This window comes from Poromitra crassiceps, assembly GCF_964638095.1.
Source record: "Poromitra crassiceps genome assembly, chromosome: 15".
Classification (NCBI taxonomy): domain Eukaryota; kingdom Metazoa; phylum Chordata; class Actinopteri; order Beryciformes; family Melamphaidae; genus Poromitra; species Poromitra crassiceps.
This window is the reverse complement of record NC_139634.1, coordinates 38,975,696-38,989,153: the sequence shown is the minus strand read 5'-3', so window position 1 is coordinate 38,989,153 and position 13,458 is coordinate 38,975,696. Positions and strand designations below refer to the sequence as shown.

The 13,458-nt window shown below is 49.1% G+C and overlaps 1 protein-coding gene across 1 annotated transcript in view; it reads left to right on the top strand.

Annotated features, from left to right (window-relative positions):
* The window catches only part of ppargc1b (peroxisome proliferator-activated receptor gamma, coactivator 1 beta), a gene marked incomplete at its 5' end in the record, with an annotated part of 147,732 nt that extends 134,731 nt beyond the window's left edge, over nt 1-13,001 (top strand). Inside the window, 8 exons of the mRNA XM_083651650.1 lie at nt 1-819; nt 1,493-1,538; nt 3,825-3,889; nt 5,859-6,504; nt 7,297-7,354; nt 8,513-8,631; nt 11,998-12,125; nt 12,857-13,001. The exon at nt 1-819 is cut by the window's left edge and continues 142 nt beyond it. Of these exons, the coding sequence (XP_083507776.1) occupies nt 1-819; nt 1,493-1,538; nt 3,825-3,889; nt 5,859-6,504; nt 7,297-7,354; nt 8,513-8,631; nt 11,998-12,125; nt 12,857-12,948 (1,973 nt within the window). The 3' untranslated portion in view covers nt 12,949-13,001. The remainder of the gene's footprint in view (nt 820-1,492; nt 1,539-3,824; nt 3,890-5,858; nt 6,505-7,296; nt 7,355-8,512; nt 8,632-11,997; nt 12,126-12,856) is intronic.
* Nucleotides 13,002-13,458: the final 457 nt, after the last annotated feature.

Here is a 13,458-nt window from a genome sequence, read left to right as displayed (position 1 = left end):
ACGAGGACAGCTCGGACGAGGATGAAGAGGATGAGGAGTCTTCCAGCAGCGAGGCGGAGAACGCGGCGGCGCCCATGGCCCCCGCGGAGCCGGCCAAGCCCCAGTTCAGCTCGGAGAAAGAACTGCACTCTGTGGTGGAGCTGATCAGGTACATGCACACCTACTGCCTGCCCACACGCAAGCAGCAAGGCCGCGACACCGCCGGCTCGGCCCGCGGCAGGCGGCCCGAGGCGCCCCGCCCGGTCGCCCCCAACTCTCACAGCAAAGTGCTCCTGGTGGTCGGGCCGGGGACGGCGGGCGGGGGCTCGACCGGGACGAGCGCCGCCCCCAGGAGGCTGCCTTTCGCCCGCAGGAGGGAGATGAAGGCCGACTCGCTGCTCCGCGAGCTGCTGGAGCAGAGCGCCTCCTTCGACGTGAGCAAGCCTTACAGACTGCACAGCCCGCCCTACGCCCACAGCCCCGCCCCTTCTGCCCAAAACCACCCCCCCACCACCTCCAGACCCGAGGCCGCCCGTAAAGACTCGTCCTGCTCCCCCGAGAGGAGAGCCCTCAGCCCGCAGAGTCCCGAGGAGGAGGCGGCGGCGGAGGATGGCGCCTCCTTCTCGGTGCGCCGCTCCCGACGCCTGGCCTCCTTCCCCAGCCGCTTCGCCAAGAGGCTGCGGCCCGGCCGGGTGAGGGAGAGGGGGGGAGAGAGGGAGGAGGGGAGAGCGGGGGTCAAGCTCCTCCCCACCCAAGCTGGAGGGGGAACCACCACGGAGCCGACGGCCGAGCAGCTGACCGCGGCCACGGCCGAGCCCACCAAACCCTGCTATCACAGCGGTGAGAGGGACACACAGGCGACACAGACACTCACTCAGGCCATGCTGCTCATATCTGATTCTTTTTGGATGGTCATAATCTAGGACATTTTTCATATGAAGGACCCCTAATTTAGTCCACATTTCATTTAGTCCCCCATTTCATGATTTTCCTCTCTGACCCAAATCTGAGAATGTTTTTTATTGTTAGATATGATTTTGCCCTGAATTCCATATTTGTGTTGTAGTTAGTGAGATAGAGAAACTATGACCAAGACAGGCGTTCTTCTATATTCTCTAATTGTTCACTTCTTATAAACGGAGTAATGGTGGATACTGGAACTCCATCTGGTGGTCCCTGAACCCCATGTTGAGCACCACTGTTGTAGGATGTGACCTGTATCTGAACTGACAGGATGTGACCTGTATCTGAACTGACAGCGATGGTGAAAGACACGTGTGCAGAGTAAAGATAACAAAAGACGTCACATCCATTTTTATACCCATGTTTCTCCCGCTTATGATCCCCATATCCAGTATCACATTTACATAAAGACTCACATATAGTAATTTAACAAGCGCATAATGTCACAAATGCTTATTCTTTCATTCGGTACACAAACACACACGTTCTGAGTGTGTGTATGTATGTGTGTATGTATGTGTGTGTAACTGACTTTCTCCTCTGATTGCAGAGAAGCGAGCCTGCCTCTGTCTGCCACTCAACTCCAAGACCACAGGGTGAGCAGTGTATACATATTTTGATTTGATTTTGACTTTTATACGTGCATTTTTCCTCCATCTGTCTGGCTCTAGTACTGCAAACAGCCCATGCCCCCACAACAGTATACTGCAACACAAACCTCCACTGTCTCTTAACCAGCCTCGTCAATTCCAGACCACTAAAGAGAGACCAGCAGTCTGTTGGCATTTCACTTCCTCCTAAATGGAGGCAGAGTGCAGTGCCTCTATGACAGTTTACATGATCTATTTTTCAAATAAGAATAGACTCTGGGTTCCCAGATTGGCCGGCTGTCGTGTGACATCATCATAAGGTCGTGTTATATACTGGACTTGTGAAGAGATAAACCCAACGGGAGAGCTCTTGAGGGGGGGGTGGGAGAGGGTGAGAGGAGGATCGGGTTTTACAGAATGCAGGGAAACAGTGGATGGATAAATCCAGAAGGAGGCGGTAATGCAACATAAAGGATGCCCAACTGCTATAAAACACCACAGAAGAAGAAGAAGATAAACACACATTTCAGCGATGTTATTCCAAGATCCCCTAATGAATCCAGACCCTTAGCTGGCTTAGTGAGCTTTTAATCTGTGTCAGTCAGAGTGCCACTGCTCCTACTCTCCCAAATTACCCCACCCGACACACACACACACACACACACACACACACAGAGACGCAAATGTGGAACTTGTCCAAGTCGAACCAATCACAAAGCTTTTTACTGTGCAAACCCCTGGCATCCACCCATCTTCCAAACGAATTTGTCTTCTGAAGCGCTCGCCGGGAAAAGTTGTTTCTTTTATTGAATTTGTCTCCTGTTCTTTGTGGAGGGTAAGCAATACACCCGCCATCCCCCCCCCCCCCCCCCCCCCCCCGAAGCCAGTCAGCCGCCAGCGCTCCTGCCTTTCATGGCAACTGGAGAAGCAGAAACAGACACAGGCAGAAAGAGAAAGCAGCAGAAGAAGAAGACAGCGCCGCACATATGGTCGGCGTGATAAGAGAACGAGCAGCGCCGAGAAATGCCACTGGCGTTCACTGAGGGGAAATGTAATTCACATTTAGCCCACATCAGCTGAAATTCCTACTACGTTTTTCTTCTAAGGAAGAAACAGTTGAGAGCTTTTCACTGAGAAGCTTGTGAGGCCGCTGTGGGATTCTGCTGATTTTAAACCTGCGACTTAACAGTTTCTAGCATGACACAGCAATCTCTCATTTCATTTCATTTATTTATTTAATGTGACTCATTGACCATGATCACATGGTATGGAGCACAAACAAAACATACAAAAACAATATACAATGGCACACGGCATGGCTAGAGCATGTCATTTGAACAAAGGCAGGACATTCTTCAAAAAGGCACCTAATTTACACATGACTTTTTGTCTGTCTGATTGTAGTAGCAGAATCAGTTTAAACATAGATGGACGTGTTAAATAATATCTGGGTAAATATAACTGTCTGAAATTCAAAATAATTACATTCTTACATTCAAACAAAACATGATACTCGTCTCCCACACAGTTGTCACTACAGAGATTACAGATCCTCATACTTCTATGCAGTCCTTTATATCTGCCAACAACCTTGGGGATTCTAGTGTTGTTAACCCTAAAGTTACAAATTGCATGTCTATGCCTCTGGTTTACATACAGCAGATAATTTTCAAGTTTAAGTTCTTTTTTGAATTCTACGTACAAGTCACATGATGTCATACTTTTGAGCTCACTTTGCCATTTCTGCATAAACTGATCCTTAAGACTTTGCTCAACAGTTAACTTCAACCAGTCAATGTTATTGCACTGCTGTGTAAGCCAGAGGTAAGACAAGCCACAGTCATCCAAAATCTGTTTGACCCGCACGACCCACGGCGAGGCATAGACGCCAGAGTTGTGCAGATCACGCAGGCAGTTGTACATAATACGGCTAAGTTTGTTCTCCTTGCCATCAATCAACCTTGCCCAATAACTAATCATTCTTTTCTTGACAGTGACACAGAGTGGGTATCTCCCCAACTCCCCATAGACCATATTGTTACACGTTGTCATTTTAACTTTCAATATCTCCATTTTGATCTTCTCTCTCTCTCTCTCTCTCTCTCTCTCTCTCTCTCTCTCTCTCTCTCTCTCTCTCTCTCTCTCTCTCTCTCTCTCTCTCTCTCTCTCTCTCTCTCTCTCTCTCTCTCTCTCTCTCTCTCTCTCTCTGTCTCTCTGTGTCTCTCTGTGTCTCTCTCTCTCTCTCCTCTCTCTCTCTCTCTCTCTCTCTCTGTGTCTCTCGACCACCTCCAGAGAGTCCCAGTATGGCGCCAAGTCTTTTGAGCAGACCCTCAGCGTGGATCTGTGTGGAACAGCAGGTAAAACAGACCTCGCCTTTTCTCCAACATCTTTATTGTTTACAAGGCTGTGTTTGTTTGCGTCGGTGTCAGTGCCGGCCGGCTACAGCTACACAGCTCCAGTCCAGAGACGGTGAAATCATACAGTATGCTGCGAGTAGTGGACATTTTCAATGAAAACTGTCTCGAAATCCAAAGATGGCCGCTTAGTGGCCAACAGTAAAAGACGGACCGGACTGTACCGTCGTAGCGGTCAGCTCCCAGGCGTGAGTGGGTGTAACTGTGTGAATATGAAGCAGTGCCTACCAGGGGTCCGGGGATTTCTCAATGCAAGATAGTTGCGCGAATGGTGGCGAGTACAGCCGCTAACAAACCTCCATTTTGTCAAGGTCACGCAGCACGCCTTACCGCAGTGCTGACCAATTTGGGGCCCGCGGGCCAAACTTCGCTCTGTTTGTTTTGGCCCGCCACGGATTTGGGAAAAAAAATTATTAAAAAAAAATATTATTTTTTTTTTTATCCAGAATGCAACTCGGGCAAGTTATCAGATATCTGCACTGATTGCAAAGGGTGGACGAGATTTTTCATGTGGTGACTTTGTGAAACAGTGTCTGAATGTGGCTGCGGATACTGTGTTCACTCCTGAGATTGCAAATTGTCATGGCAAATTGTTTACAAAAGATGGACAATAAAGCTGATGTTCAAAGTACCTTGAGGATTTTTCAAGTTGTGAATTAAGTCAAATTTCTCTCTTGATTACAAAGGTGGAAAATACAACTGTTTTTAACGGGGTGTTTACTGATTACCGTAAATTTCGGACTATAAGCCGCGGCTTTTTCCCCGTTTTTTGGCCCTGCGGCTTATATAACGGTGCGGCTTATCTATGGATTTTTTCAGGGAAAAAAAAAACGGAATTCTCTCTTTTTTAGCACTCTTTCTAACTATAAATCCACTTCTGTTTTAATTTCCTCTCTTGCCCTCTTTTCACCACACCGCGGACACTGTGTGCACTGTAAAAAAAAACACAGGTGGTGTTGTGTTATGTTGTTTTGTTGAAATGTTAATAAATGGGAGCTTCCTCAAACAGCCATCTCTTTCCCGACAATCCCCTCTGTGCATGAACCCTTACATATGGTAATTAAACATTAAAACACAATTAAAAAAAAAAAAAAAAAACATTAAAACACCTGCGGCTTATAGTCCGGTGCGGCTTATATATGTAATAAACAGGCAATTTTGCTGCTGCGGCTTATACTCCGGTGCGGCTTATAGTGCGGAAATTACGGTAAATGTTTAAGCTCCCCACAAATGCAGATGTTTTTTTTAATATATATAACCAATTGCAAATTATTACAATTACCAAACAGATAAAAAGTAGATTATTATATTGAAATGTTATTTTAGATTTAGAATGTTAATTTTCTATAAAACACAATACATTTTAATGTAATTCCACAACGTTTATTTTTGGCTCTCGGCCCTCCACCCAGATTGAGTTTTGGCCCTTCATGGGAAAGAATTTGGGCACCCCTGCCTCACCGGAAAGGATGCTGTTCCACATTCTCCTCCACAGCGCGACATACTGAAGATACAGCCAATCACAGTGAGACATACTGAAGATACAGCCAATCACAGTGAGACATACTGAAGATACAGCCAATCCCTTTATAACGCGGAGAGAGCTTGATTCCATGACAACAAACATCAACAAACTTTGAAGGAGTTTTCGACTGTGGCTGAGCCATCCTACAAAGCACGTTATGGTACAACAGCGTTTACAAGCACACGCCTTCTGCATGGCACTGCCCAGATACGTAGGTAGCGCCGCCCTAAAGACTTTAGATGGTTCTGCAACGCAGTTTTTATTTTGAACTCTTAATTGTTTCCACCCAGGTTTAACGAGGACAGTTGGGAGGTTGTCCTGAGTCTCTAGTTGAACGAGACTGACATGTGAGTCTGACCACCTCTTCATGTGTCTCTCCCTCCTCAGGGCTCACCCCTCCCACCACCCCGCCTCACAAACCCGTGGAAGACGAGCTCTTCAAGCCGGCGGAGGGAGGGAAGGGCGGGGGCGGGGGTGATGGAGGAGGAGGCGGGGAGACGGTCCACTCTGTCACAAACACCGGCAAGGCCTCGGCCTGGCTGAGCCGCTCCGCCCACCAGCGCAAGCTCCCGGAGCAGACGGAGCTGTACGCCCAGCTGCGCCGCATGGGCCAGGCGGGCGACGACGACGACGACGTCCACCGCGCCTCCTTCGGCGACCACGACTACTGCGCGCTGAGCCTCGGGGAGAGCCGCAAGCGCAGCGCCGCCATGCTGGGCGCCATCCTGCGGGCGAGGGAAGGAGAGGGGAGGAGCCAAGCGCCCAGAGGAGGAGCCCAGTCCGGTCAGGGGGGAGGAGGGAGCGTGAAGGAGGAGGAGGACGAGGAGAAGCCGGTGCTGTCGGAAACTCAGCGGCAGCAGCGGACGGTGACGATGACGTCACCGGCGGCGGTGATGTCATTGTCACCGCCGTCACACCGCCGGGCAGCAGCGGCCACGCCGCCCGCCTCGGAGGAAGAGGCGGAGCGCTCGTCGACGTCTCGCTCGCCCTCGCCCGTCCTCCACTCGTCCCCCGCCAGGAAGACAGACTCCAGGTGAGAGAGAGAGACAGTTTGTGAGAAGATGTAGGGCAAGATCGAGAATATGAGTGTGAGAATGGAGGAGAGAGAGAGGAGAGACTGAGAGAGAAAGAGTTAAAAGAGAGTGAGAGACTGGTAGAGAAGGAGAGAGATGAACAATGAAAAAGAGGGACAGAGGATGGAGAGAGAGAGAGAGAGAGAGAGAGAATGAAGCGATAGCTGCTGCTCTGCTGCAGTCAGTGGGGGACGTCTGGTCTCCTTTTTTGCCGCAGTCCCACCTTCTTTCTTCATGTCTGACATTTTGTTTCACCTTTAGATTTTTTGTTATACCCCGAGTCACTCCACATCTCACTTACAATCTCCCCCCCCCTCTCTCTCTCTCTCTCTCTCTCTCTGCCTCTCTCTCTCTCTCTCTATCTCTCTCTCTGCCCCTCTCTCTCTCTCTGCCCCTCTCTCTCTCTCTCTCTCTCTCTCTCTCTATCTCTCTCTCTGCCTCTCTCTCTCTGCCTCTCTCTCTATCTCTCTCTCTGCCCCTCTCTCTCTCTCTCTCTCTCTCTCTCTCTCTCTCTCTCTCTCTCTGCCTCTCTCTCTCTCTCTCTCTCTCTCTCTCTGCCTCGCTCTCTCTCTCTCTGCCTCTCTGCCTCTCTCTGCCTCTCTCTCTCTCTCTCTCTCTCTCTCTCTCTCTCTCTGCCTCTCTCTCTCTCTCTCTGCCTCTCTCTCTATGCCTCTCTCTCTCTCTCTCTCTCTCTCTCTCTCTCTCTCTGCCTCTCTCTCTCTGCCTCTCTCTCTCTCTCTCTCTTCCATTAGTGAGAACTCAGAGATCTGTCCTGACGACAAGCAGAGGAACAAAGCCAAGTCTGACGAGGTACAGAGAACATTCACACATGATGTTGTATTAAAGCTACATTATGCAACTTTTTGCTTTGAGTCAGTTTAGCAAGCCCCGCCCTTCTCCCCCTCAGTTGGTCAGGTTTTTAAATCTGTTGTCCAAAACACGAGCTCGTTATAACCATTTCCTGTCACGCTGTTTCAAATAGGGCCATCAGTTTTTAAATCTGGTGTCCAGTTCTTGAGTTCTCAGCAATAATGTGGCTCTTCCTTTCAGCTAAGCTACGGACGGAATACTGTTGCTGGCGTAGTCTCACGTGGTCAGACCCAACGTCTGAGGGTCTGAATCACAAGTCGGCATTACCGGGTTTTGCCGTAGGAATTCCTACGGTAAAATCTGATTGGCTGGGCTGTTACGGAAGTCCGGTTCTCCGCAAATGTACTTGGCCAATTTTCCCCCCTGCTGCCCCAGTTGCTGCTCCACCCTCTGCCGATCTGGGGAGAGCCGAGACTAGCACCATGCTTCCTCCGACACATGCGCAGCTGCCAGCCGCTTATTTTCACTTGACAGGGGGAGCTTCACCGGCACGACGTAGCACGTGGGAGGATCACGCTATTCCCACCAGTTCCCTTCCACCCCGACCAGGCGCCCTGACCGACCGGAGGAGGCGCTAGTGCAGCGACCCGGACACATACCCCCCAAGCCGGCTTCTCACCCGCGGACACCAGCCAATTCGTGCCTGTACGGACGCGCCTAAAGCCGGAGGTAACACGGGGGTGCGAACCTGCGACCCTCGTGTTGGTAGGCAGGGAATCTACCGCTACACTACCCGGACGCACCAGACGTATGATCTATCTGCGGCTGGCGTATTTCTGGCGTAACGTGCGCAGTTTTTCCAGGCGCATCTCTGTGTCTCAGATGACGTGATTTTACAGCAGGCGCTCAGAAGGTTTGAAAAAGCACAGCGACCGTTAAAACAGGTAGAAAGGCTGAAAAGCTTCATGTTGCATATCGCAGCTTTGAGACTATTAGTATGCAGGTGTAGGCAGGTAAAGGTAGTCACTGAGCAGCACCAACACGTATGGGGGCGTTCAGAAGTTGCTGTTCTGCCGTCCTGCCTCAATCCCCACGTCTGTCTGTATTCTCCATTGTCCTTTGTCCTCCTGACTGTTGCCATGGTTTCCCTGTTGCCAGGACAACTGCCAGGTGTTTTACATCCACAACCTGCCGAACAGCGTGACCCAGAACATGCTGAGGAAACGCTTCCAGGTCTTCGGCAGTGCAGAGGACTGCAAAGTCATCATCCGCAACGAGTAAGTGCCCTGCTCCCCATTCCTCTGTGTGAAGAGATGTTTGAAGGTCCCCTCAGTTCCCCGCATCAGATCCACGCCCAAATGTCGTGGGTTCTTCCTTGACCCATGCTACACCCTTCCACATAGTTTCATGAAATTTGGCCTAGTAGTTGTTCCATAATCCTGCTAATGGACAAACAGCACCGAAAAACATAACCTCCTAGGCGGAGCGACCCGAAGTAAACTTGTGTTCTGGATTCATTTTGGATGCTGTGACATACGAAGCTGCCGCTTCTCGCCAGTTAGGTTTTCAAACAAGATTTAATCCTGCCGAGGCGCCGGAAGCGTGTCCGTGAACTACAGTGACCACAATTCATTGCACCCATGACGCAGTGCAAACGTGCAATGTGAAAATGTGCAAAATGAAAAAGTGCAAATGTGAAAGGCAGGAGCACTGGCGGCTGACTGCCTCTGCCGCACGCAGAGGCAGTTTGAAACGCGGCCTGCAAATCAGAGTCATTGTCTGCTAATGCCGCAATGCTATTAGCTCATACTAGAATGATAGAGTTTAGTGTCTGAAAACGCTTTGACTTACTGGGCTCGCTAAATGAAACGTCAATAGCAAGTCGTCAATAACACCACTCTCCCAACACCGCGGAACCTACGGGAACACTGTTGGGACAAAATAAACAACATACAGTAACAAAATGCCAGAATAAAAGCGAATAAAGAAACAAGCAAACTTTTTGAAGCCCTCCTCCACATCATCACACTTATTGAATACACAATTCTGTCTCAATGGTTTTGTGCAACATCAATATTCTATTCCACTCGTCGTATCTGTTAACATCTAGACTATTGACAATTCATGTGGGGGCGTTGTAAATGAAGTGAAATGTCAGGTCCAGCTTCTACATGGCTGAGTGGTGCAATTGCGAAACTAAAACTGCAATATAGAGTTACAGTACATGATTACTAGTGCATCCCTATTCCCTAGCCTCCAGTGTTCTGTTTTTGTTCCAATGCAAAGTCAGCATTGGAAGTGTTGTAAGTGACCTGTTCTAAATCTCGCTCTAAAAAGTTGGGGCACTGGAACTTCTTTTTTTTCTAAGGCGCTAGAAGTCATCGCTATGAAATTAAAGTCGAGCTGAACCCAAAAATGACTTTTCTTTTCTTTTAGTTCAAATACCTGGGTATGCAGTGCACCTATTTAATAATGTATGCAAACAAAATCACAACAATCTAATTTCTTTAGTTTTTCACACTTTTTCACATCAAAAGTTCATTTTTCAAGATTTCATTGATAACAGTAATGTACAGTTTGCTGACGTCACCTAGTACTATCAAATTTCTACCCCATTTCAACCAATCATATCACGACATGCAGCTGTCAATCAAATCTTCATTTCTGGATAATTTTCTCTTCCAAATGAAGTAGAAAATGGCGCCTAGTGCCTGTCATCTGGCAGAATTCCTATCCCATAAACTAACTACTAACTTGGCCAATTGTTAGAAACATGAACAAAAAACAAAAACTATAATCTCTAAGAATGCAAAGAAATGTAACTGGCTCGTTAAAACGCGGATTCCAGGGATATCGTAGCGATAATGGCGCGCGCATCCGAGAGCTTGGTTGTCAGGGGTCGCACTTCGGAGATTCCAGGCCGACGTGCTGCACTCTCCCCGCTCGGCAACACGAAGGCAGCTGGCAGCCTGCGGCTCGCTGAGCTCCACTCCTCCCGTCAAAAGGCTCTTCCCGAGGGGAGCGCCACAACACACTGAATCCCACTCGATTTGGAGGCGGAACACGGCAGGATTGGCCAAAACCCAATCCAGTCCCCAGAATTGTCAAATAAAATCATCGACATGATACTATGACCCGCCTCTCAACCTGTCATCTTAGACAAACTATGTTTTCAGTCTGAAACGGACTCATTATGCACGTGACGAACAGGTTCAGTTCGACTTTAAGATTGCTCCCTGGTTACTGCAGCGGGGGAAAACACGCTACTTCAATTGATTCTTTTCATTTTGCCAGTTGTGGTGCTTCTTCCTGTTTGACACTTTGTTGGTCATTTGTCATGTTGAGATCAACATTCTGGTGGGGAAACATGCCTGCAGGCTGCAGGTCACAGAGGGCTGCCATCAGTACCATCAGTACCCGAGCAGCGTTCTGTGGGTTCCGTGTCCAACCTTTCTTTGGGCTGCTTTGTAGTTTGTACGGGACCAGAGTCCATTTATTCTGTCCCTCTGTGCATTCAGGCAGCATGGCATACCAGATGAATATTAATGTGCATGTTAATGTTCATTGATTTCATGTCTGACTCGCCATTCCCCATCCCTACTGATGCCAATATTTACCGTGCTTACCTTGAAAGTAAGGTGTCATTGACTTAATGCATGTGTCTGTCTCTCGTCTGTCTGTCTGTCCTGTCTGTCTCTCTCTACCTGTCTGTCTGTCTGTCCTGTCTGTCTCTCTCTACCTGTCTGTCTGTCCTGTCTGTCTCTCTCTACCTGTCTGTCTGTCCTGTCTGTCTCTCTCTACCTGTCTGTCTGTCTCTCTCTACCTGTCTGTCCTGTCTGTCTCTCTCTACCTGTCTGTCTGTCCTGTCTGTCTCTCTCTACCTGTCTGTCTGTCTCTCTCTACCTGTCTGTCCTGTCTGTCTCTCTCTACCTGTCTGGCTGTCTCTCTCTACCTGTCTGTCTCTCTCTACCTGTCTGTCCTGTCTGTCTCTCTCTACCTGTCTGTCTGTCTCTCTCTACCTGTCTGTCTGTCTCTCTCTACCTGTCTGTCTGTCCTGTCTGTCTGTCTCTCTCTACCTGTCTGCCTGTCTGTCCTGTCTGTCTCTCTCTACCTGTCTGTCTGTCTCTCTCTACCTGTCTGTCTGTCTCTCTCTACCTGTCTGTCTGTCCTGTCTGTCTGTCTCTCTCTACCTGTCTGCCTGTCTGTCCTGTCTGTCTCTCTCTACCTGTCTGTCTGTCTGTCTGTCCTGTCTGTCTCTCTCTACCTGCCTGTCTGTCCTGTCTGTCTCTCTCTACCTGTCTGTCTGTCTGTCTGTCCTGTCTGTCTGTCTCTCTCTACCTGTCTGTCCTGTCTGTCTGTCTGTCTGTCTGTCTGTCTCTCTCTACCTGTCTGTCTGTCTCTCTCTACCTGTCTGTCTGTCTGTCTGTCCTGTCTGTCTGTCTGTCTCTCTCTACCTGTCTGTCTGTCTGTCTGTCCTGTCTGTCTCTCTCTACCTGTCTGTCTGTCTGTCCTGTCTGTCTCTCTCAACCTGTCTGTCTGTCCTGTCTGTCTGTCTCTCTCTACCTGTCTGTCTGTCCTGTCTGTCTGTCTCTCTCTACCTGTCTGTCTGTCCTGTCTGTCTCTCTCTACCTGTCTGTCTGTAGGGAGCGCTGTGGGGTGATAAAGATCCGTCAGTCGGGGGTTCAAAGACACTGGAGAGAACGGGACACACTTTTCCAGAACGGAGCTGGAGGCTTAAGGAGGGTGACCAGGAAACGCTACATAGACCTGGGTAAACACACACACACACACACACACACACACACACACACACACACACACACACACACACACAGGCACCAAACTGGCTCAAAATTAGTTATAGAGTGCCAAAGTCACACCCACTTCCAGATTCGCAGAGTGAAATTCCCCATCGTCCATTTTCCCAATGAGGTTTTGGAAAATCCTCATAAAAAGTTTTACTTGGACAAACCAAGCGATATTTTATGAAACTAGACATCTCGCTTGGGCTACGCGCGTTCGATTCCTAGGCTTGCTACGCCCGCCCTGCATCTCGCCGAGCTGGCCCTGCAGCTCGCTGAGCTGGCCCTGCAGCTCGCATACGCAGCTCGCCCGCTACGCGTCCTCGCCCACAGCTCGGCTGCTGCGTGGCCTCGCCTGCTCTATTGGCTTGTGTGTGTGTGTTGCTCACAAAATGTCATTGCCCTTAAGTTAAATGCGCGCATGTGTGTTTGTGTGTGTGTGTGTGTGTGCGCATGTGTGTGTGTGCAGGTTTACATCCATCAGACTTGTGACATCACTGATGACATCATCAGTGTCTTATGACATCACTGATGACATCATCAGTGTCTTATGACATCACTGATGACATCATCAGTGACTTATGGCATCACTGACGACATCATCAGTGATGTCACAATGCTGATGATGTCACTGATGACACTAGAATTTGACTTGGATTTCTCTGTTTTGACAATCCCCTGTTCTCTCTCCCTCTCCCAGATGAGGCGGGTCCAGGTCCCGTCAAGAGCAAGTACGATGCACTGGACTTCGACACTCTGCTGAAGGAGGCCCAGAAGTCCCTGCATCGCTGACAGCGCAGCAGCGCCCCCCGACTGGCTAGCCTTAGACACCCCTCCTCCGACAACAGGCCTCTCAGTACCTCCACGCAAGGCAACCTCGCAAAATGTTTACATTTTTACCATTGGAATAAAGTAACGAAAAGGACTTTTTTTTTTTTTTTTAATAGTTTCTTTCACCGGAGGATACTGCTTAAAAATGAGGACGCCGCGGGGGAATCCGGAGGAGATGAGAGACAAATGGAGGAAATAGGACTTTTTAACAGCGATGGTACAACTACAAAATGATAATGACAAAGTTCTCTGCTGAACAACAATAACAACAAAGCTGCTTCCTGTCTGTGTTGGTGACGTGATCACCCCGTGTTAGAAGAGCGGTTGTGAGACCTTGCTATCCCTGCCTGCGTCGGTCGTCGTGGTGTGTGTGTGTTTCTGGGTGTGCGTGTTGTTTGTTTTTCTGTTTGTTTCGTAACACAAAAAAAATCTCTCTCTCTCTCTCTGGTCACGGGCGGTGCAACTGCAAGC